Consider the following 20884-nt stretch of genomic DNA (forward strand, 5'->3'; position numbering starts at 1 on the left):
CTGAGGTCTTCCCTGGTAAAGGCATGGCCATGTGGTATATACTGTACAGGGGAGTCATACTGTCAGGGGAGCACAGGTTCGCGTCCTGGCTGTGCGAAGTCGCCGGTCTTCCGGAGGGAGTGTCACATTGGCTCTGCCGCTCCCGTGGGTTAAGGAGACAAAACTGGCAGGGAGTTTCTCCTCACTGCGCAACAGCGGACTCTACGTGCCAGGAACCTGGAGAGCTCAGAGGGACACACCTGCAGGGCTGGCCTTTGTCCTCCAGGTGCCAGTAGCTTGCTGACATCCACTCTCGAGTTCCTGGGGAAATTGGCTTGGATGAGGGATGGGAGGACACCAACTGATCTTTCAGTTCTCCTGAGCTGTGTGGGGAATTGCTATGGTAAAGGGGAAAACATTATTTAACATTCTAAAATTGGGGAGAAAATTGTGGGTAAAATAATAGGCTCTCTATTAAAAAAAAAAAAAATGAAAGAATATTCTTCACCGCAACCACTCGCCTCCCCTCAAGATCCGGAGCGACAGCTGGGAGGAGATTCATTACAGTTTACATTGATGACTTTTGAGTTGTACCCTGATTTATACAGCTATGGCCAAAGGTTTTGCATCACCTAGAATTTTAGGATTGAAACAGTAGTAAAGTATTTCATGTTAGATTTCAGAATATCAATTTTTAAAATGTTTTGTCACTTTTTCATTAAGTATGGAAAACTACAAAGCGGTATGTAATTCAATGTGTTAATGTAACATTATTCAGAAGGTTTTATTCGACTTTATGAAGCAAAATTAGTTAATTCTATAGGGTGATGCAAATGTTTTAGCCACAGCTGTAGTGAGCATGATGCTGTTGCTTACATTATCATTACAAATGAGTTGACAATCTTAATGGTTTTCTGTTTCTGCTCTGATTTGTATTTTGGGGGAAAAAGAAAGAGAACACTGAGCGTGGATTAGCTTTAGTCTTTATTAATATTGACATGATTTGAAATAAGGAATCCCTTCATCCCCTGTGCATTAGGGATACAAAGCCAAACACCAGACCAGGGCTGGGCATTCCCAGTGTTGGTCCTCAAAAAAGCTCCTCTTTGGTGATTAGTTGTACAGGTCTGCTATCTGGTTGGGGTTGGCACTTAAACCACAAGTAAGAGATTCAAACAACGTAATAACCCCCTCAAACACACCGTGAACCCACACAGCTGAGGGGTGGAATTAAGAAGTGAACAACCCTTAAAAAGTACACAAAAAAGTAAGGGAAGAGAGATCCCTCAAAACCAGCATTGAAGTCCATTGAGAAATGAATGATGACGGTCAACCACACCAGTCTGTAAGATGTGCAGCATCCTCATCTGCCTCTCATACAATCTAGGATACTGGGAACGCTCTCTAAAGGCCATTAATGGCGGCTGTGTAATAAAACGCTTCAGCGGTTTTGCATAGTAGATTTGCATGTCATTTTGCAGTTTTCCTCCATGCTTTTCCTTTGTTTGTACTGTGCATTTACCATAGTTGGCCATTTCTTTGAATATGCTTTACCATACCTCTCTAGGCTTTCCCATGCTTGCACTATGCCGTATTACACGTTGCTATGTTTTTGTTATAAATCTTTTTAATAGGGAATAACACACAAGTCTTAAAGAAATACCAAATAACAATCTACTGAGAAAGCTAACTGTTACATTTTGCTTATTTTAGTTTTTTGTTTGTTTTTGTCATTTGGAAACTGAAAGGATAGCAATGCTATAATTTGACAGCCCTGAACTATATTGCACCAGTAGCAGTGACTGTGGAATTTTTAAACATTGCTTAAATTAGACTTAAGGAAAAAACCCCACTGGCAAAACTCCAGTCAAGAAACTGGTCCACACTATTTTAGTGACTGGTATTTCTTAGCACAGGGTGATTCATAATTCACACATTGGAGCATCAGAAAAACTGGAGGGTATGTGGGGGATAAAATGCAAAGGAAAAAAAACCCATCTGTGACAGATACGCTCTGTGATGCACCATTTGGCCACAAGAGGGCTGTTCAACAATGTCAACATATAAGTAGAATTGAAAACAATGAAAAACGACAATGTAGTGCCAATTATGAATCACCATGTATATTGCCAGGCTGTGCTAATGCTCCCCTTACTGTAGATATGTGCTTAAGATAACCTTATAAAAGTTTACCACAGTAAATGTTCACTGTAATTTTGCAGTTTTCCAGTGCTTTTCCAACTATTTCCCATGGTTGGCCATGTCTTTTAATGTGCTTTACAATTCCTCTCTTTGCTTTGCAATGCTTACCTATGCTTTCGCTGTGCTTTCTTGCACTTTGCTATGCTTTTACTATGAGAAACATTTATAAGGGGAATATAAGCCCACACTACATTGACCTGACCTATTTTACTCCTTGCAACCTGGGGGAAATAAACAGATTGTTATTAAGAGAGGAAAGAAATGTAAAGGCACAGAAAGCTGCATGATTTGAAATTTCTTCCTTTAACACCAAAGTCTGTCTCTGTTTGCTTTATACAGGAGATGCATGTGCAAGGGTTGCCCAGAAGACCTCAACTCCTGCCACAGCGTGTCCATGGAAACGGCCCTGGCTGTTTCCTCTGTCTCGACAGCTCCCCCTGCTGGTTTGCTTAGCTGCGTTTTGTTGCTATCTGCTGGCGTAGTTTCTCCCTCCTCTTCTTCTCCATCAGCCTGCAAAGCGAGGAACAAGTCTAGAATGATCAGCCTGGATTATTTAAAGAGTCAGATGCTTTAAATATCATTTTATTTATTTATTTAGTTTTATTATTTAGGGTTTTTTTTTATTTTATTTACTGTTATTTTTTATGTATCTATATGTTTGCAGTGGTATGCGGTGGTCTGTGAGGTTTGTGGTGGTCTGCTGGGGTCTGTGATGGTCAGGAGTGGTCTGCTGGGGTCTGTGGGGGTGTGTGATGGTCTTCAGTGGTCTGCTGGGGTCTGATGGTCAGCAGTGGTCTGCGGGGTTTGTGGTGGTCTGTGATGGTCAGCAGTGGTGTGTGGGGTTTGTGGTGGTCTGTGGTGTTTGTGGTGTTCTGTGGGGGTCTGTGATAGTCAACAGTGGTCTGCGGGGGTCTGTGGTGGTCAGCAGTGGTCTGCAGGAGTCTGTGGTGGTCTGTGATGGTCAGCAGTGGTCTGCGGGGGTCTGTGATGGTCAGCAGTGGTCTGCGGGGGTCTGTGATGGTATGTGGGGGTCTCACCTCCGGGTGCGAGCCTCTGTGAGCTCAGTGAGCTGCTCCTGTGCCGCTCGGAGCTCGTCCACACGCTGCTGGTATCGCTGGTCGCAGGCATTGCTCCTCTCGAAGGAGGACACCTGGCTGGACAGCTCACTGGTGCGATCCCGGAGCTGCTGGATCGAGGAGTACAGGTTCTCATCGTCCTCCTCCTGAGACAGAGAGAGAGACATGGGCACAGTCACAGCTCAACTACAATCAAACAAACAGTAAACATTACTAAACATCATCAGGAATCGTATATAACCACCTTAAAAGGTAGAACAAACAACATTAAAATAATTCTCTCACCTACATACCATTCATGGTATGTCAATGGTTTCCAATTCCTATATTATTTCCACTTAACCTTCAAACTTTTAAAGTTTGAGCTCAGCAAGGTTCATAGCAATAAGTTTGCTACTAAAGACCATCACAAAATGCTTTTCGTTAGATTTTTCATTATCACTGTGAGGCTGAAGGTAAGAGATTGAGACTCATTTGAACACTGGGTCTCACCTTTTACACCTTCACAGGTGTAGAAGGGGAGACTACCGTACTAATCAGTCTTTTTCAATGAGGTGTTTGTCATTGCATTTCAGTTTCTTTTTGTATTTATTTTTCAGCACTATTTGAGTGTTTAATAGTTGTGAATGTTCTCAAGACCCCGTTTTGATATACAAGTCAGACAGCAGGATAGGAAGGGAGCACTGCATAAGGGTATGATGTTAGTGTTAGGTGGGGAACAAGTCACTGTGTGTCAATTTAGATTTAGTTTCATAATCGTCAATTGTATTGTGATACAAGACCAAAAGCACAACAGCATAGGCCATTGTAGTTCACCAAGTGGTCCTTGACTGAAAAATACGAGTGTTTTATAGTTGGCATGAATGCATACTCTCCCTATCTCATTTTTATTTCTTTAAATGATCATTTGATCTTATTATGGATCATACAGGTAGCCTATCAGGACCATCACACATATCATGATGCATATTGTGATTTGCATATCGCGATACCTAACATTAGTGTATCGTTACACCAAAGTTAATGTGCGGCATCACTGTGCATGTAGCTATTTTATGAAATGTTCTGCCGATAGAGTTTCAGTCCGAGTGGTGGTTGTCCAGGCATGAGGAATGCCAGTTCCTTTGGAAAGCGAAGGGTTAAGTGCGACTGACCTTGGCATTGACGATCTCAATGTGTACCAGCAGGGAGGCCAGTTCCAGATCTTCACTGTAGCTGTTCTTCAGAGGGACTGAGCGGTACCCTACAGGGTGAAAGGTCAGGCACTACAGAATCATTACCTCAGCTGGGACAGTCAGTTCAGCTGTGTGGGAATTAGGGTCTCACTTTCTAGTTTAAACTCAGGCTGTCAAACTCATGTCAGCATTGAAGACATTGAGTAAGACTTCTCGTCGAAACGTTTGTCATTGAATTTATTTAGTTTCCTTTAGTATTTCAATTGAAGATATTTAGCAAGACATCTAGTCGAAACGTTTGTTACTGAATTTACATTGAAGACACCGAGAAAGACTTAAAACACTTGTAATTTAATTTATTAAGTTCCTTATAGTATTTTAATCGCATATTATTTTTAATTGGTAGAAGAACCTCATCAATCCTAATCACAGCTGCTGTCATAATACTGATGTTAAAACCTTATTTTTCAGGTCCCCAAAACAACATTATGTAAAAGAAAAAATGCTGCGTTCACTTTCAGTAATTTTCTCCACAATGTTTTGCTTAACTTTTGTTTCTGTTAATTTAGACTCTTTAGTGCATAGAGAAGTAAAGATGTCGAAGGATATTACAGGAAGTGAATTACAGTATTCCAGATCAAAAAGGGTGCGATTAATTTGTGTTAAAAATAAATAATTTTCCGAAACATACATTTGTGAATCTCAGAAATCAATTGCAACTAATTGACAGCCCAAGTTTAAACCAATACAAAAATGCTATGAAACCGTAGTTCAGGTGTGTAGTGTCTGTAAAACAGCCAATGAAAATGTACAGGAAGGTGACAACGTTTTCTGTCATACTTTTTGTTCTTCACCTTGAAAAGTAAAAACCTGCTCCTTTAAGAATGAGTAAGAGTGGCTGGGGCTGGGGTGAGGAAATGAGAGAGCTAAGGGGTGTTTTCAATGAGGAGATGTTCTGAGGGAGCTTTGATGGCTGATTATCAATGCCAGAGAGATCTCTAACCAAACATACATAAAAGACTGGAAAAGGTGAGTTCGACATTTCTTTTCTGTACCTGTTAGAACTCAAACATGAGTTTATTGTTTAATAAACCTGTTGCTAGTAATTTTGTGCAGATTAAGTATAGCTGTAATAACATAAGAACTGTGACAGGGTTCCGTCTTAAAACAATTTCATATTTGTGTAAGAAAAGAAGAAAATCTAAGTACTTGTAAACTTGTTCTTCACTCGAATACAGCTTGGTGTTTTAAAATCTGTGTAATCCGATTTTCACCTTTTAACAGGAGTAACTTTGATCCAGATTTAGTTTTGGTAATCTATTTGCACTTTGCATCTTTTTAAAAAATAAAGACATGTTCCTAATCATTTAGCCTTTATTTCATTTGAACCTACATGGCAATTTAATTAATGTTATTACTGTAAAATATTGAAAACTTATTACAGTTCAACCTAATAACAGAAAACTATTACAAGCTACAAAAAAAATATGTATTTAGTAAATGTAATCCAGCAATTAGATTTTCTGAAAAAGTGGATCCAGATAAATAAAAAATAAAAATCCTGATTCAAATAAATAGGATCATATTGATCTTGGCAACAGATTTTGAAAAACTGGGCCCAGCATGCTTGGCGTGTGTGTTTGCATGTTTGCATGTTGTGCTTCAGCATACCAGTCTTGAGCTCCTTGACAGGAAACACAGCCTGTGCCAGGAAGTTGGGGTCGCTAAACATATCCTCCTCGTACACTACGAAGCGCAGGAAGCAGAAGTCAGGGTTGTTGATGTCCAACACAAACGGCTTCTGCAACCAGACTGGATTCAAACCATTATCCGCTGCACAGGAGAGAGGGGAGAGGGGAGGGAAGAGGGAAGAGGGGAGAGGGGAGAGAGGGGGAGGAGAGAGAGGAGCAGGGAGCAGGGAGAGGAGAGGGGAGAGAGGGGGAGGACAGAGAGGGAGAGGGAGGGGAGAGGGGAAGGAGAGAGGAGGGAAGAGAGGGGAGAGAGAGGGGAGGGAAGAGAGGGGAGAGAGGGGAAAGAAGGGAGAGAGGGGTGAGAGAGGAGGAGAGAGAGGGGTCAGGGTTACAAAGCTGAGACATCACACACTTTTACCTCTATGCACTCTATAGAATATTACATACAAGCTGATATTTACTCCTCAAGAGGTCAAAGGAGAGACACAGAGCAGTGTGTGCTTGAGTGGGTGAAAATCAGCTTTTATAATACTATACTATAATATATAGCACGGCTCATTTTAATGTGATGTAATTTCCATCTGGCGGCTGTATCACATCACAATCAGGGTCTACAGTGTATTAGAGACACATTTCAGATGGCTGTATCACTTCAATAGCAAGGTCTACTATGAATTATAAAGGCATTTCAAAGGCTGAATCACCTCACTATCAGGGAAGGTCTACTATGTATTATAAATGTATGTTGTTCATATTGTATATTCTGTCACATTTCCCCAGTTTTAAGGTTACTACATTGGTTTCCAGTGAAGCAGCATATGGATTTAAAACGCTGCTCCTCACTGATAAGGCTATCCATGGTTGTGGCCCTGTCTGCTTGCATGAGTTGCCTACTCCTTACAAACATCTTGTACTCTGAGATCTGCCAAGAACTCGATCAGATGAGTTCTCGGGCTCCTTCACTTGAAACTCACTTCCAGGTTCTATTTGGAATGCTGTCAATCAGTATTTTCAAATAAATGTCACCCTCCAGGCGATCAAGGAAGTGCAACCCTACCTGAGGTTCTGCACATTTCAGAACCATGTAGCTAATGGAACTGCACCACAAGTCTGGAATTATTTTGTCAGCTACATTCATTTTAAAATGCACTGCATAGAGTGGACTAGATACCAGCCTGCCAGTATCACCCTAATGTCCATCACACAACACAACAACTAAAACGAAGAGCTAGAAAAATACCTGGAGGCAATGTGGGGTACCAGGGGCTGATATGCAGCAGTATTGGTGGTCCATATATTTGTCTCTATAGAAAACAGTTCATATTACCTTACCTCTTTCATTATTTGTGTGAGATTTACTCTTGGATCTAATAATGTGAAAAAGGAGAGGTAGGAGATTTAATGCGACAGAAACCTTTGCCCTGAGATCGCAGTCAGAAAGATTCAGAGGACCATGTATTCAAAGAGTTTACTCCAGTCTTAAATAACCTGTTGACTTTACCAAACTAGTGTCAACCATCTAGGTAATGTGATTGAAGGAGTGTTCATCTAGGTAATGTGATTGAAGGAGTGTTCATCTAGGTAATGTGATTGAAGGTGTGTTCATCTAGGTAACGTGACTGAAGGAGTGTTCATCTAGGTAACGTGATTGAAGGAGTGTTCATCTAGGTAACGTGACTGAGGGTGTGTTCATCTAGGTAATGTGATTGAAGGAGTGTTCATCTAGGTAATGTGATTGAAGGAGTGTTCATCTAGGTAATGTGATTGAAGGAGTGTTCATCTAGGTAACGTGATTGAAGGAGTGTTCATCTAGGTAATGTGATTGAAGGAGTGTTCATCTAGGTAATGTGATTGAAGGAGTGTTCATCTAGGTAACGTGATTGAAGGAGTGTTCATCTAGGTAATGTGATTGAAGGTGTGTTCATCTAGGTAACGTGACTGAGGGTGTGTTCATCTAGGTAACGTGACTGAAGGTGTGTTCATCTAGGTAATGTGATTGAAGGAGTGTTCATCTAGGTAACGTGATTGAAGGTGTGTTCATCTAGGTAACGTGACTGAGGGTGTGTTCATCTAGGTAACGTGACTGAAGGAGTGTTCATCTAGGTAATGTGATTGAAGGAGTGTTCATCTAGGTAATGTGATTGAAGGAGTGTTAAGCACTCTCAAAGTGTTTTGTTTCTCAGTTTTGTACAAAACCAGGAGTTAACGTTAGACTGGAGTAAACACTTTGAGATACACGGCCCGTAAAGCAGGACAGAGGGAGACGCTTGGCAGCAGGCGTCCGTACCCACGACGTCAGTCTTGCACTTGCTGCTGTCGTACTCGGCTCCGCACACCTCCACCTCCACGAAGGGGCACACAATGCTGCGGCCGTTCTTGGGGAGGTGCCGCGCCCCCAGGATCTGGGAAACAGGGGAGGGGGGTTAATAACTGAGACACGACACAGGGGAGCACCTTTATAAACAGTAAAACCACAGCAAACTGTAATGAAGCATAGGCAAGCACCGTAAGGCCGGAGAGGTATGGTAAAGCATATTTAAAAAAAAAATAAAACATGTCATCCCAGGGTAAACTATAATAAATGCATGCAAAATGACTTGGCAAATTCACTGTTGTACCTGCGTTTTCATGCAAAGTGAATGACTGCAGGTTTAACTCGTTAGAACAAGACAACCATCTAAACACATGAAGGTTGTGTTTGCTGGGTGTGTGGAACCGAATTTCACAGTAAATGGGAGACGGTTTCTGTACAATGATATGTTAAGTTAAATGGAAAGTGAAGCCTCCCCTATTGACGAGTACTGACCTGCAGCTGCACAGTGATGCTGGTTTCCAGTTTAAGGAGCTCTACAGAGTACTGACCTGCAGCTGCACAGTGATGGGCTCCACTGGTTTGAGGCTGCTCTTGTCGAAGGGGTCGAAGCTGTCCTCTCTCAGGATGTCAGGCTGCAGCACATAGCCGCTGCGCCCCCCCAGTGTGAACAGGGCCTGGTTCAGCTGCATCGGCTTGTCTGCACACAGGAGCGCACAGGGAGACACAGAGAGAGAGAGAGAGACGGGGAGACACAAAGACATGCACAGGAGCACACAGGGACACAGAGAGAGAGAGAGAGGAGAGAGACAGGGAGACACAAAGACACGCACAGGAGCACACAGGGAGACACAAAAACACACACACACACACACACACACACACACAGGGAGGCACAAAGACACACACAGGAGCACACAGAGACACACAGACACGCACAGGAGCACACACAAGGAGACACACATAGAGAGGCAGGCACACACAAGCAAACAGAAAGGCACACACAGAAGCATAAAGACAAACACAGGGACAAAGGGGCACAAACACAGACACAGGAAGGCACAAAAAGGAGACAGGCAATTAGCTATTTGATAAGTTAATGTGCATTACTGTTTAGATCTCTGGTCATTATCACCTACAGCAGGTTCCATTAAACAATAGACCTGGCAGGAGCTCTCTACAGGTGAGGGTCATTGTTGTTAATCAGGCTAATTTACCATTCAAAGTGAAACAAGAAGAAACAGCTGCTTGGATTTGTGTGGACTGCTGTTCTCCACAGAGTCTAAGAAAAGGAGCGATCATCACAAATCCTAGCAGCTGTTTCTTCACTTGTTTCACTTTGAATGGTAAATGAGCCCGATCAACACCAGTGACCCTCACCTGATTTCCGTGGAGAGCTCAGTAGTTGAATAGCGGGTTCGTGCAGCTCTACTGTGCACACGGATGACAATACTCATGGATGACAGTGCGGTACCTGGGGTCTGGAAGTTGAGGGCGACCAGCTGGCTCCCGCACAGCCACATGGGCAGGGGGTCGTAGTTGGAGGAGTCGAGGCGCTGGCCCCTGGGGTAGACACGAGAGAGCTGCCTCCGGTTGTACTGCAGGAACTTCTTGCCTTTGCTGCGGTTCGCATACTTTTCAGCCTTGGTTTCGGGAAACGAGGACATGTCACGGTAATAAGCCTTGTCTGTGCCGATCTCTGCAGACAGACAGGCAGAAACAGGGCTGGTTAGACACTAACACACTACCGTCTGACACAGCCTTTCAATGGACTTACAGAACACTATTTATAGAAATATATATAAATGATGTATGCATCAAAATATATAACTACACAATGATACATGTCAAAATCCAATGAGAAACATATAATATTGTAATAATATTTTTGACCCATATGTTATTTTGTGTTTCTTAAAATAGACAAAGGTCTGTTTTTCCCAGTACCTTGTTTCTCCCACTGAATGCAAATACACCATTTCCTGCTCTTTTAAAAAAGTTCTTTCTCTGAGTTCTTTTGTTATTGGTATGGGTCTTTGTGGCAAGACAGCTTTGTGGTGATGTCAGACCAGGAAGAGAATTGACACAGAGGACTGCGAGGTAAGTGCTTCTGCGTGTTTCATTAATAAATAAATAAATAAAAGCTTCGAACAAAACAGAAACAAACACTGCACTCAAAATAAAACGACATGGTGGCCAAAACAAACAGACACGAAACAAAAACACGTATGGTGCTGGTGTAAACCAGCACGGGTAGCAATTGCTTTCTCCTCTTGACTCTCTTCTTACAACACGTCTTGTTCTGCCCACTCAACCCTTTCAGCCAAAGCTACTTGTTTTTATATTGTGGCCGAGGGATTAACTGGCTATTAATTACCTAGTTTATCCCCCGACCACATTCACCACAGGGTTTTATCATATGCGTGGTCAACAGCCAGTCTGTCAATAATCACTCGTTGTTGATCATGCCTTCTCACGATTTTATCTGGATGGGGCATTTTATTCCCATCCAGGTTGTAAACAATAATAACAATAAAAACAGTGTGCTTTTAAATACACAAAACAGTACATTTTAAATAACAATACAACAAATATTATTACAAAATAACACAAATACAGACAGGGACGGGGTGTACCCCATCACAGTCTTGTTTCAGTTATTTGGTTGAATTTCCTTTATTCCAATGTACTGAATTTTATTTTCACTTAGCATTGGTGGTACCTCTGAACTTGTGAGACAGATTGCTCATTAAAATCCTGAACATATTTTCAAAGAGGAGAAAATGATCTATTCAGGAATACCAACATATTTAGCGAGCAAGGGGTCTGAGTGAGGTTATCCGGAAACAAACTTCTCATCCCCAGTTGTACTGCTTTCCTACTTGTGAGATGTCTTGTACATTAAAATGTTTTCTTATTTTGGCCAGTGAGCTCCCTCGTGGAGTGGGACTCATCTTCTGTTGTACAGCACCCTATATCATATTCCATAGACATATTTGCAATTTAGGTTTTATAATAGCAATAAAAATGAGGAGTGGAGCACCAGGCTAATTAACTCAATCTTTTATCCTCTGGAAGATTGGATGATCAAATCAATCCACATCACAAAATTCAAGTCTCTCTCCCTCTCCACTGTCTCCAGTGCCAATGTCCCTCACTCTCTAGGAGTTTAATTGCACACTTTGTCTTTGCCATAGATCCTAACTATCTGAATGCACGGAGATGTCCAGTAGGGCTATCCAGACATAGTGCCTCCTCATACAAACACACACTGCTGGGTTAGGGAGGCAAAATCCACAGGAACAGTGTCTCCTCACAGCACTACGGTGGCCCGTACTGGCCAGGTGCCTGGTGAGCTCAAAGTGGACACCTGCAGGGCTGTCCTTTGTCCTCTACAGAGGCCAGTTTCTCAAATCCACTCTCCAGCTGGACGCCACTAACCTTGAGTTCTCCAGCGCTGTGAGGGAACATAACTGAACACTCTAATTGGGGAGAAAACCAGGGGTAAAATAATGGTGTTGTTAATTTTAAAACCACAGCTTTGCGCTGTCCCTTACTGTCCTCGTCGAAGGGCACGGGCCGGCAGTACACCACCAGCTCTGAGAGCTCCAGGGCAATTTTCTTCCTGCGCTCCATCTGCTTCCCTTCCTGCATCTGTCACCATGGAAACAAGACGCTGTTACCACGGGGATACTCTGCTTAGTGTGTCTATTACTCAAGCAATGTTGTACACTAGGGGGGCATTCTCTCACTGACTGTTAAACACTTGAGGGCAGTGTGTATAAAGCCCTGTTTTATACAGTAAAGGACACTGTGTATAATGCCCTGTTTTATGCACTAGGGGGCAGTGTGTATAATGCCCTGACTGTGTTATACACTAGGGTGCAGTGTGTAGAATGCCCTGACTTTGTTATACACTAGGGGGCAGTGTGTATAATGCCCTGATTGTGTTATACACTAGGGTGCAGTGTGTAGAATGCCCTGACTTTGTTATACACTAGGGGGCAGTGTGTATAATGCCCTGACTGTTATACACTAGGGTTCAGACTCACCCTGGCATCAGCATTCTGTGTAGCCTCTCTTATTTTGGTGACCCAGTCGTTGAGGTCCTCCAGAGTGTCAGCGGCCACGTCTAGCATCTGGACAGGGTGAGACTGGGAGTGCAGAGTGAAGACGAAGGGCCGGGAGCTCTTCCCATCCTTGTGAACCACTGCCAACAGCAGAGACACACACACAGGTAAAGACAGGCAGGCAGACAGCAGACACACACACAGGTAAAGACAGGCAGACAAACAGCAGACACATACACAGGTAAAGACAGGCAGACAGACAGCAGACACACCCACATAGGTAAAGACAGGCAGACAGACAGACAGCAGACACACATAGGTAAAGGCAGGCAGGAGCTTCTGTGTGGACACTGTCTCTATCACGTTTATCACTTTTGCTTACTAAGTGCAAGTTTCAGAATCTCACGTTATTCAGAGGTTGCATCGTTTTGGCGTGGAGAATCATAAATATTTGAACAGAAGCCTTCTATTTCGAGTGTTATCTAGGCTTATTGCACTGTGTTATAGTTATGTGTGTAGCAGAACAAGTTATAATTAAAGGCACACATGTTTCAAGTCAGACCAGCCAGGAAGAAAAAGTTATTTGAAAATTTGTACACCATCCATCCCTCCTGAATAGAAGAGGTGGTCCAAAAAGTGAGTATGACAGACAGACAGACAAACAAACACAGTGGTAAAGACGGGACTGTTAGAAAAGGCTGTCAGACAGACAGACAGACACAGTGGGAAAGACTGGACTGTTAGAAAAGGCTGTCGCTCAGATAGACAGACAGACACAGTGGGAAAGCTTGGACTTTTTGAAAGGCTGTCAGACAGACAGACACAGTGGGAAAGACTGGACTGTTAGAAAGGCTGTCAGACAGACAGACAGACACAGTGGGAAAGATTGGACTGTTAGAAAGGCTGTCAGACAGACAGACAGACAGTGGCTGAAGGACTGTTAAAGGTGGAATGAAGAGGGCTAGATACAGTCAGATGGACAGCCTCTGTCACTTACCTACGTGGCAGGTCGGCACATCAATAAAGCCCTTGAGGAAGTTTCCCAGGGGGCTGTTCTCGACGGACTGGGGGGAGGGGGGAGAAAAAACAAACATTCCAATAAACAGGAGTCCAGCAGAGTGGAACAGCGCCTGGGGAATCAGACATAGGGGGCTGGAACATGGAGGAGAGACATGGAACGCGCAGGCTAGTGTGGGGCTGCTCCTTTATTATACTGCCTAGAGTGAGGAGGTCTGTGTCTTCTCCGGCACTTCTTTGGTTTTACTCTTCTAAGGAGTCTCCAATAATTCAGCAGTTTCAGTGACTCATATTCAACGCTAGTGTCCGATGTACTTCCACGCTCCCTGATTCAAGAGCTAATCACTCAAAATAAGCTGAAATATCGGACACCCCCTCAAGTCAGGTCTTCGTGACGTGTTATAAGAAAATAAAAATATGTAATTTTACATCAAATTGATGAAACAAAGACCCCTTTCTTTAACAGATTAGGTTCTGTCGAGCTATTAGATATTTTTTTCTATTAATTCACACTGCCAGATAACATTGTCTTGTTAGCACTGATTATAACTTATATAATGTGTAGACTGCAAATGATGGGGAAAGCATCATTAATGTTTTGCAATGAACATGCTTTTAACAGGTTTCTTTCTATTTTGATTAATATCTGCCAACAAAAAAAATAGTAAAGGGAATTATTTGGAAAAAAATAGTTTCTGCACAGCCCTAGCGTGGTGTAAAACCAGAGAAGAATGGGCTGAATAGGCACTGCTCTCCACTAAATCAGGGGTGTTTTTTGTACCACAGGTGTCTTGGCTGACAAATGCTCTCTGACAGACACAAACCATTGTTCAAAAGACTGATGACTGTAGAGTTTATATAGAATTACACTTATACAAGTTTCCCATAGCAAAGTGTAATGATGCACAGTGAAAGCATAGGGTAAGCTTTGTAAAGCATTGTAAAGGTGTATGGTAAAGCATATTAAAACAAAAAAAACATGGTAAACTGTGGTAAAAGCATAGTGTAACAAGGGGGGAAAACTGCGAAAGGACCATGCAAATTCACCCTGGTAATCTTTTATAAGGGTAAAATCACAACTATTACAACAATATATGTATGTCAAGCTCTTCTTTAAACTGAAGATGATTTATAAGCTAAACAAACACAGACTAACAGGAGAAGATACAAGTGTGCATATGATATTAACTGATATAAGAGACAGGGTCAACAGGACATATTAAGTGAACTGTGCATATTAACTTTTATAAGAGAGCGGGTCAGCTGTAGATAATAAGTGAAGATCAGTCCATGGTGTCTGATGAACCCTAACAGACTCACTCTAAAGTGTAAAAGATTACTGTACAAGACTCTTCTCTGGCTTGGCTACTCACTGCCTCATCCTGCCCCTGTGCAGGGGAGTTGGGAATCTCCTCCACGTAATTGGCTGGGAACCACAGCTGCTTCTTACCCCCGTAGTCACCACGCCACCTGCAGGACAGAGAGAGTAACACACCTTCAATAGTAGCATCCTTCACCACTGCCACGACGGCAAATTCAAAATCAGACCTATCAGCACGATGTCATTAGGTGAGCAAATGAGGTGTTAGTATCGTGGTAAACAATACTAAAATCACAGACTATTAAAATGGATTATAGTATGTGGAAGAACTTCCTGTGCTGTCAAGATACATGTTCAAATGTAAGTGTGACGTACAGAGGGACGGTTGTACAGACAGACAGACAAAGACCCCCCCACCCCCAATCTGAAACTCCAAATAACATGCTAAATTATGTTAATACCAATTTTCATCACAATTAAGCGGCGTTCCAGATATATATAAAAATGTAAAGGGTGACATGCATATGTACGTATGTATGACCATATCCACTATCTCCCCATCTCCAGGAGATACATCTCTGGGCCTGTTTAGCAGAGTTATGCTGTCCTCCCCATCCTCTCTCCCCTCTCTCCTCTCCTATCTCCCCTCTCCCACCTTACCCCTCTCCTATGTACTTTCTCCCCTCTCCCCTCCTCACCAGCCCCCCTCCTGCTTGTCCACGTTGAGAATGATGGCTTGCTTTGGAAAGGAGAGTTCGTCCTCCCTCTGAGCTCGATAGTCATACAGAGCCTTCACTGTGCACTGGAGAGGGGAGAGGAAAAGGGGGAGAGGAGAGAGGAAAGGAGAGGAGATGGGGATGAAGGATATAGGATGGGGGGAGAGGTGAAGCGAGAGGGTTAATGATAACCACAGATAAAAGCAAATATAAAAAAGTCATCCACGAGAAATCAACCCATCACTGTAACAGAGGTACAGGTAGTGAACAATAAATGGAGACACCAATATAAAGTCACTTAATAGGGCGTTGGGCCACTATGGTATTCCGCTCTGTGGAGTTCTCGATGGACCGTTTTTGATTAAACTGGCTGCTCGCGCCTCAGGATGAAATTTGTAGTCAATTGATCTGCAGTTGCTCGCCAATCCTGGAGTATGCGCTTCCGCCCACTGTTGCCCTTTGCTGATGATGTCTTTCCCTCGGAGTTCCATGCTGACAAAAATGTAGGGGCCCAGCACATTTTCATCATACCATCATGGGTTAATTTTCAGTGTAATATGTGTATAATATACTGATTATGAAACTCTTTAATATGTTTAGGGACTCTCTGTTTGTCAATAACCCCGGTTATTGTTATGGAGGATCTCAAACATGGTCAAAAAAGAAATGCACACACACAACTTTCTCTTTTTTCTTTCTGTCTTTTTCTTTTCTATGTAATAGTCTATAAACTAGGGCACAACAGATGCCATTTTTAGGGGAGGGCTATTTCTGATGGATATCCACTTAATGTCAGAAAAAAAGGGGCGGGTCACAAGGGGTCATAAATCACTCAAAAGCGAGGGGAAAAGGGGCAGGGCTTAAGGGCCAGAAATCACTCAAAGGTGTGAGAAAAGGGGCGAGAAAAGGGGCGAGGCTTAAGGGTCATAAATCACTCGGGAACGTGGAAAGAGGCGGGGCTTAAGGTCATAAATCAACCAATAGTTTTGGTCACTGAAGCTCTTGCCAAACGCACCCCAACAATCACCCCTCTTTCAAAGTCACTGAGGTCTCCTCTTGCAGCTATGCTAGCCATAATTATAGGCAACCAGGCCTGTCCAGCATTTTTATACATGACCCTAAGCATGCTGGGATGTTATTTGCTTAATTAACGCATGAGCCACACCTGTGTGGAAGCCCTCATTTACCCAGGTGTTTCCATTTTTTTATTCACTACCTGTATAAACCTACTTTCTTTTCCATACATTAAACTTGTCATACTAAACGAACACTCCATGAATGTTCATAGAGTGCTGTGGTTATATCACTCGTGAGGGGTGTGTGGTTTTCTGGGCTATCCTCATTCCTGGTGTATACTCTATATATTCCATTCTGAAGTGTTGGATCTATACAGTATGCATAATATCACCTGTTGCACACAGCTCTACTCTCTATAAAGAATGGTCTTTCAATCAGGAAACCAAGTGAAGATCTCCCTCAATTAAAATTGTACACAAATTTTTTCCTGCAGATTCCTAGGGACAGGGGTACTGGATCCACCCCCCCCCCCCCCCCCCCCCCGGCCGCCCGGATGGGACCTTACCCTGGCTGTAGGCATCTTGTTCGCTTCCACGTAGAAGTGAGGAGTCCGCACCTCGTACAGAGCTCCATAGTCCAGCTCCTGAGGAAACAGCACAGTATGGCTCAGCATTCAGACCAGCAGGGACTGGGCATGGGTGTTGCACCTGATGTCTTCAGTACTAAAACGTCTTTATCACAAGGCAGTGGTTTTTAAACTGGGGTCTGGGGACCCCTGGTCTGCAAAGGTTGCCCAGGCAGTCCCCAGAAAATTCTGGAAATGTCTCATTTTTGTAAAAGAATATAAAAATGTTCTTTCACTGTAGTAGTGAGAGACAGGCCTTGTGGTTTTATACAGAAACTACTATATATAAAACACTGACTTGAATGTCTTTTTCTTGACTTCAGTCTTTGACTGTGGTGGTGAGAGACAGGCTTTACAGCACTTGCAGACAGTATTACACTCAAACATTAACATTTATTGTAATTCAGTGTGTCTTTCTTTCTTGTTTGTGATTAGTCTTGTCCTCACTTTTCATTTGGGGGTCCCTCCCTATTTAACACTAGAAGCACCAAGCCGGTCAATTTGACCGTTTGGGTTTTAAAATTTAAATTACTCTGCGTTCCGGAATTTAATGCGCATGCCCGTTCGTGACTTTAAATATATGTATTAGATATACTGACGCCGTTTGAGCCTCATATTCTCAAGAAATCAATAATTATAAGCACGTTTACCAAGAAGCGCCAAAACTGGTCATTTTAACCAGTTATTTCAATTCACATTTATTTATCAAATATAGCCTATAATCCTGCCTGTCCTGTTTAATACAATCACCTGTCCTTTTCAATGCAATCAGTCCCGTGATCATGTGGCATCTACCTGTCTACATTCTTTGAGTGCTTGAAAAACACACCTCTCTGAGTCATAGGTACCTCCCTGTGTATAGCATTGCAGGTTCATTCTCAGCTGTATGCACAAAACAGTGGAATACTACAATGCCACAAAGTTTGGTGTGGATGTGCTGGACCAGATGGCATGACAGTATTCTGAAGCTGATCTCATCGGTGGCCTGTGGCTGTATTTTATAACATTTTAGATCTGGCAGCCATCAATGCATATGTTTTGTACAAGGAATGTACCGGGGAAAACTGCAACAGGAGGGACTTCATCTTGCAGTTAGCCATGGAGCTTCGGCAAGCACATATGGATCAGAAAAGGGCAGAGACAGATGCCCCTTCTGGCAGTGCTGCAGCGCTGCACCCACACGCAAGAGGAAACAGTGCCAGGTTGCAAAATTTAACGACAGCAAAACTTTGGATGTCTGCGCCGGTTGTGGAAGGGCAGTGTGCTGTAAATGCTCAGGAAAAGTGGAGAAGCATGTATTGTGTGTGGACTGTACAGGTTAGAAAGCTGCCAGGTATGTAGGCTAAATAAATATGTTATGTAAATAGTTTATTGTATTATAGTTATTTATGTTTTAAAGTAGTGCATTATATACTATTTTTCGAAAAAAAAAAAAACCTTTGATGTTATTTTTACAAACAAATAAAATGTTTATACAATTTCGTATGCACAGAAACCCGTTACAAAATAGTTACTAGTGAAATGTTTATTTAATTTGTTTTATTTAAGTTTTTCTTGTTTTGTACTGCTCTTTTTGAAAAAAAATATTTTATGTTTTTTTTTCCATTTAAATACGGTGTTTCTGCTATGCAAATGTTTGATTTGATGTTCATAAATAAGACTTTTGAGTTTTATACAATCGTTTGTCTTTCATTATCATATTACAGCTGTTTAAAAAGCTACCGGTTAAAATGACCGGTTTGGCGCTTCTAGGTAGTTCGAAATTCTGGCGCTTCTAGTGTTAAAAAACATTTTAAAAAGGATATCCCTCAAAAACTTTGAGAACCTTTATCTTAAGACATGGCCTTATATCATAGTGCCACAGTAAAAATAAATCCAGTACGATAAAAAACAGGATCCTAAACCCAATCTGTAGAAGGTACCTTGCAGGGCTTCAAACCCAACATGCAAGTTTTATGTGGCAGTGATTCTGAGAGCTTCCTTGCCCCCTCCCCTGTGCCCCCAGGTCTGTACCGTGGTGCCCATTTTCTCCAGCGTCTCCTCATTGATGGGGTAGCGCAATCTCATCTTGCGGTACAGCGGGTGCTTCTCGTAGTAGCTGATCAGGTCCAGCAGACTCTCAAACTCGGCTGAGCTGCCCAGCATGAAGAGACGACCCTCCTGCTGGATCCGACAGTGCTTTATCTTCCCCTCCGCCCTGTTCTCAGAGAACATGAGAACAAAATAGATACAGCATCAACAGCATGGCTAGATAACCCATTCCATACCCTCACCACTCCATTCAATTTCCAACTGTGTGTTCTCTAGTCCTGGTTTCTGCACTGTGCTTCAACTATTGCTTATGGTTGACTATGTCAACCCCTTTTAAGATTTTAAAGACTTCAATCAAGTCCCCCCTAATTATTTTTTGTTCTAGGCTTAATAAATTCAGTTCTCTTTTTAGCTCATTCCTTTAAACCCTGGTGTGGCAGGGCAGAAGCCATGCTGCTGTAAATAGTGTGTGTGGGGGGAATGCAAGGTTGGCAGGGATGGGGTTAAATCTGTCCCTGCCAGCAATCACAGGTGTGGCCATTCCCCAATTAGGTAATGTATGCTAATTGGGGAGTGGCCACATGTATAAAAGAAGGAAAAATGATTTGTCTGGTGGAGGGAGTTAGGATGAGTAGGTAACTGCAGGTGTGCTGTGTATTTTGGGAACTTGGTCAGTGAAGGTGAATGCCCAGCCTGACAACAGTGTTTGTACTGTACTGTATTGTTTTCTTTAAACTGTTTATTTTGGCCACCGTGCCTCAGTTTATTTGTGTCTGTTTTTGTCTATTAAATGTGCGCACCATTGCTTAAACTGCAGCTTTTCTTGTCTGAGTCTCATGATTGACGCTATCCTGCTACACCTGGGATTAGAGAGGGTGAGGGAAAGACAGAGAGGGATAGAAAAATCGTGCTAACCAAGCATTGCATTTGCTTTCAACCTTCTCACCATCAGTTCCGGAGTCACCCTACGAACGATGGCCACTCTTTGACTGCTACTGCTGTCAGAAAAGGCTTCTTTTTCCTGTTTGATGTGAGTTTACCTGTGAGGTGTGTGCGTATGAGCACCCCCTACCTAAAGGAGATGGCGAAGGAGTTGGGCTCGCTCCGCTTGCGTACCAGGAACGCTCCATCACGCGGGACCCTCATCAGCATGTGCTCGGCCTGCAAGCGGGACAGGTTCGCGTGGAACCACCTTGGGAGCAAAACAACATCACTGAAGGGTGACCTGTGTCTCTACCCAACTGAAACCTCAAAATGTTCACTAAAGTTACACTAAACACTTATCATTACTGTGCCCAGATAGGCAATAATGCAGTGGAGCTGAAGGGAGACCTACATCTCTACCCAACTGAAACCTCAAAATGTTCAGACAACATCTGCAAGTGTAGATGCAGATCTTAAACTTCCTAATCACAACAGGTACATAATTTACACACAGCATCCGTTCTGAGCAAACATTCATCTAGCTCACAGCTTATTAAAGCCATTGTAGCTGACAAAATAATTTCTGTGGAGCAGCTCCATTCACTATACAGGTCTCAAAGGAGCAGTTTTGAAAGAAACACACAATATCGCAAACAAATATTTTAATATATAAACATGATATCTGGCACATATTAGCTTTAAGAAAGTTCTCAGTTTGCTTGTCTTGTC

The 20884-nt window shown here is 42.7% G+C and overlaps 1 protein-coding gene across 2 annotated transcripts in view; it reads right to left on the reverse strand.

The window, feature by feature from the left end:
* Positions 1 to 945: 945 nt before the first annotated feature.
* LOC117399853 (1-phosphatidylinositol 4,5-bisphosphate phosphodiesterase gamma-1-like) overlaps positions 946 to 20884 on the reverse strand; it is a 60532-nt gene continuing 40593 nt past the window's right edge. For both annotated transcript variants that reach the window (XM_059023037.1, XM_059023036.1), the window contains exons 18-32: positions 20304 to 20423; positions 19214 to 19397; positions 17141 to 17218; positions 15541 to 15644; positions 14895 to 14991; positions 13502 to 13568; positions 12487 to 12644; positions 11992 to 12088; positions 9909 to 10133; positions 8986 to 9134; positions 8411 to 8525; positions 6104 to 6265; positions 4412 to 4500; positions 3219 to 3403; positions 946 to 2691 (exon numbers count right to left, since the gene is read on the reverse strand). In XM_059023037.1, the coding sequence (XP_058879020.1) occupies positions 2631 to 2691; positions 3219 to 3403; positions 4412 to 4500; positions 6104 to 6265; positions 8411 to 8525; positions 8986 to 9134; positions 9909 to 10133; positions 11992 to 12088; positions 12487 to 12644; positions 13502 to 13568; positions 14895 to 14991; positions 15541 to 15644; positions 17141 to 17218; positions 19214 to 19397; positions 20304 to 20423 (1891 nt within the window). In that variant the 3' untranslated portion in view covers positions 946 to 2630. The remainder of the gene's footprint in view (positions 2692 to 3218; positions 3404 to 4411; positions 4501 to 6103; positions 6266 to 8410; positions 8526 to 8985; positions 9135 to 9908; positions 10134 to 11991; positions 12089 to 12486; positions 12645 to 13501; positions 13569 to 14894; positions 14992 to 15540; positions 15645 to 17140; positions 17219 to 19213; positions 19398 to 20303; positions 20424 to 20884) is intronic.

This window comes from Acipenser ruthenus, chromosome 4, assembly GCF_902713425.1.
Source record: "Acipenser ruthenus chromosome 4, fAciRut3.2 maternal haplotype, whole genome shotgun sequence".
Classification (NCBI taxonomy): Eukaryota; Metazoa; Chordata; class Actinopteri; order Acipenseriformes; family Acipenseridae; genus Acipenser; species Acipenser ruthenus.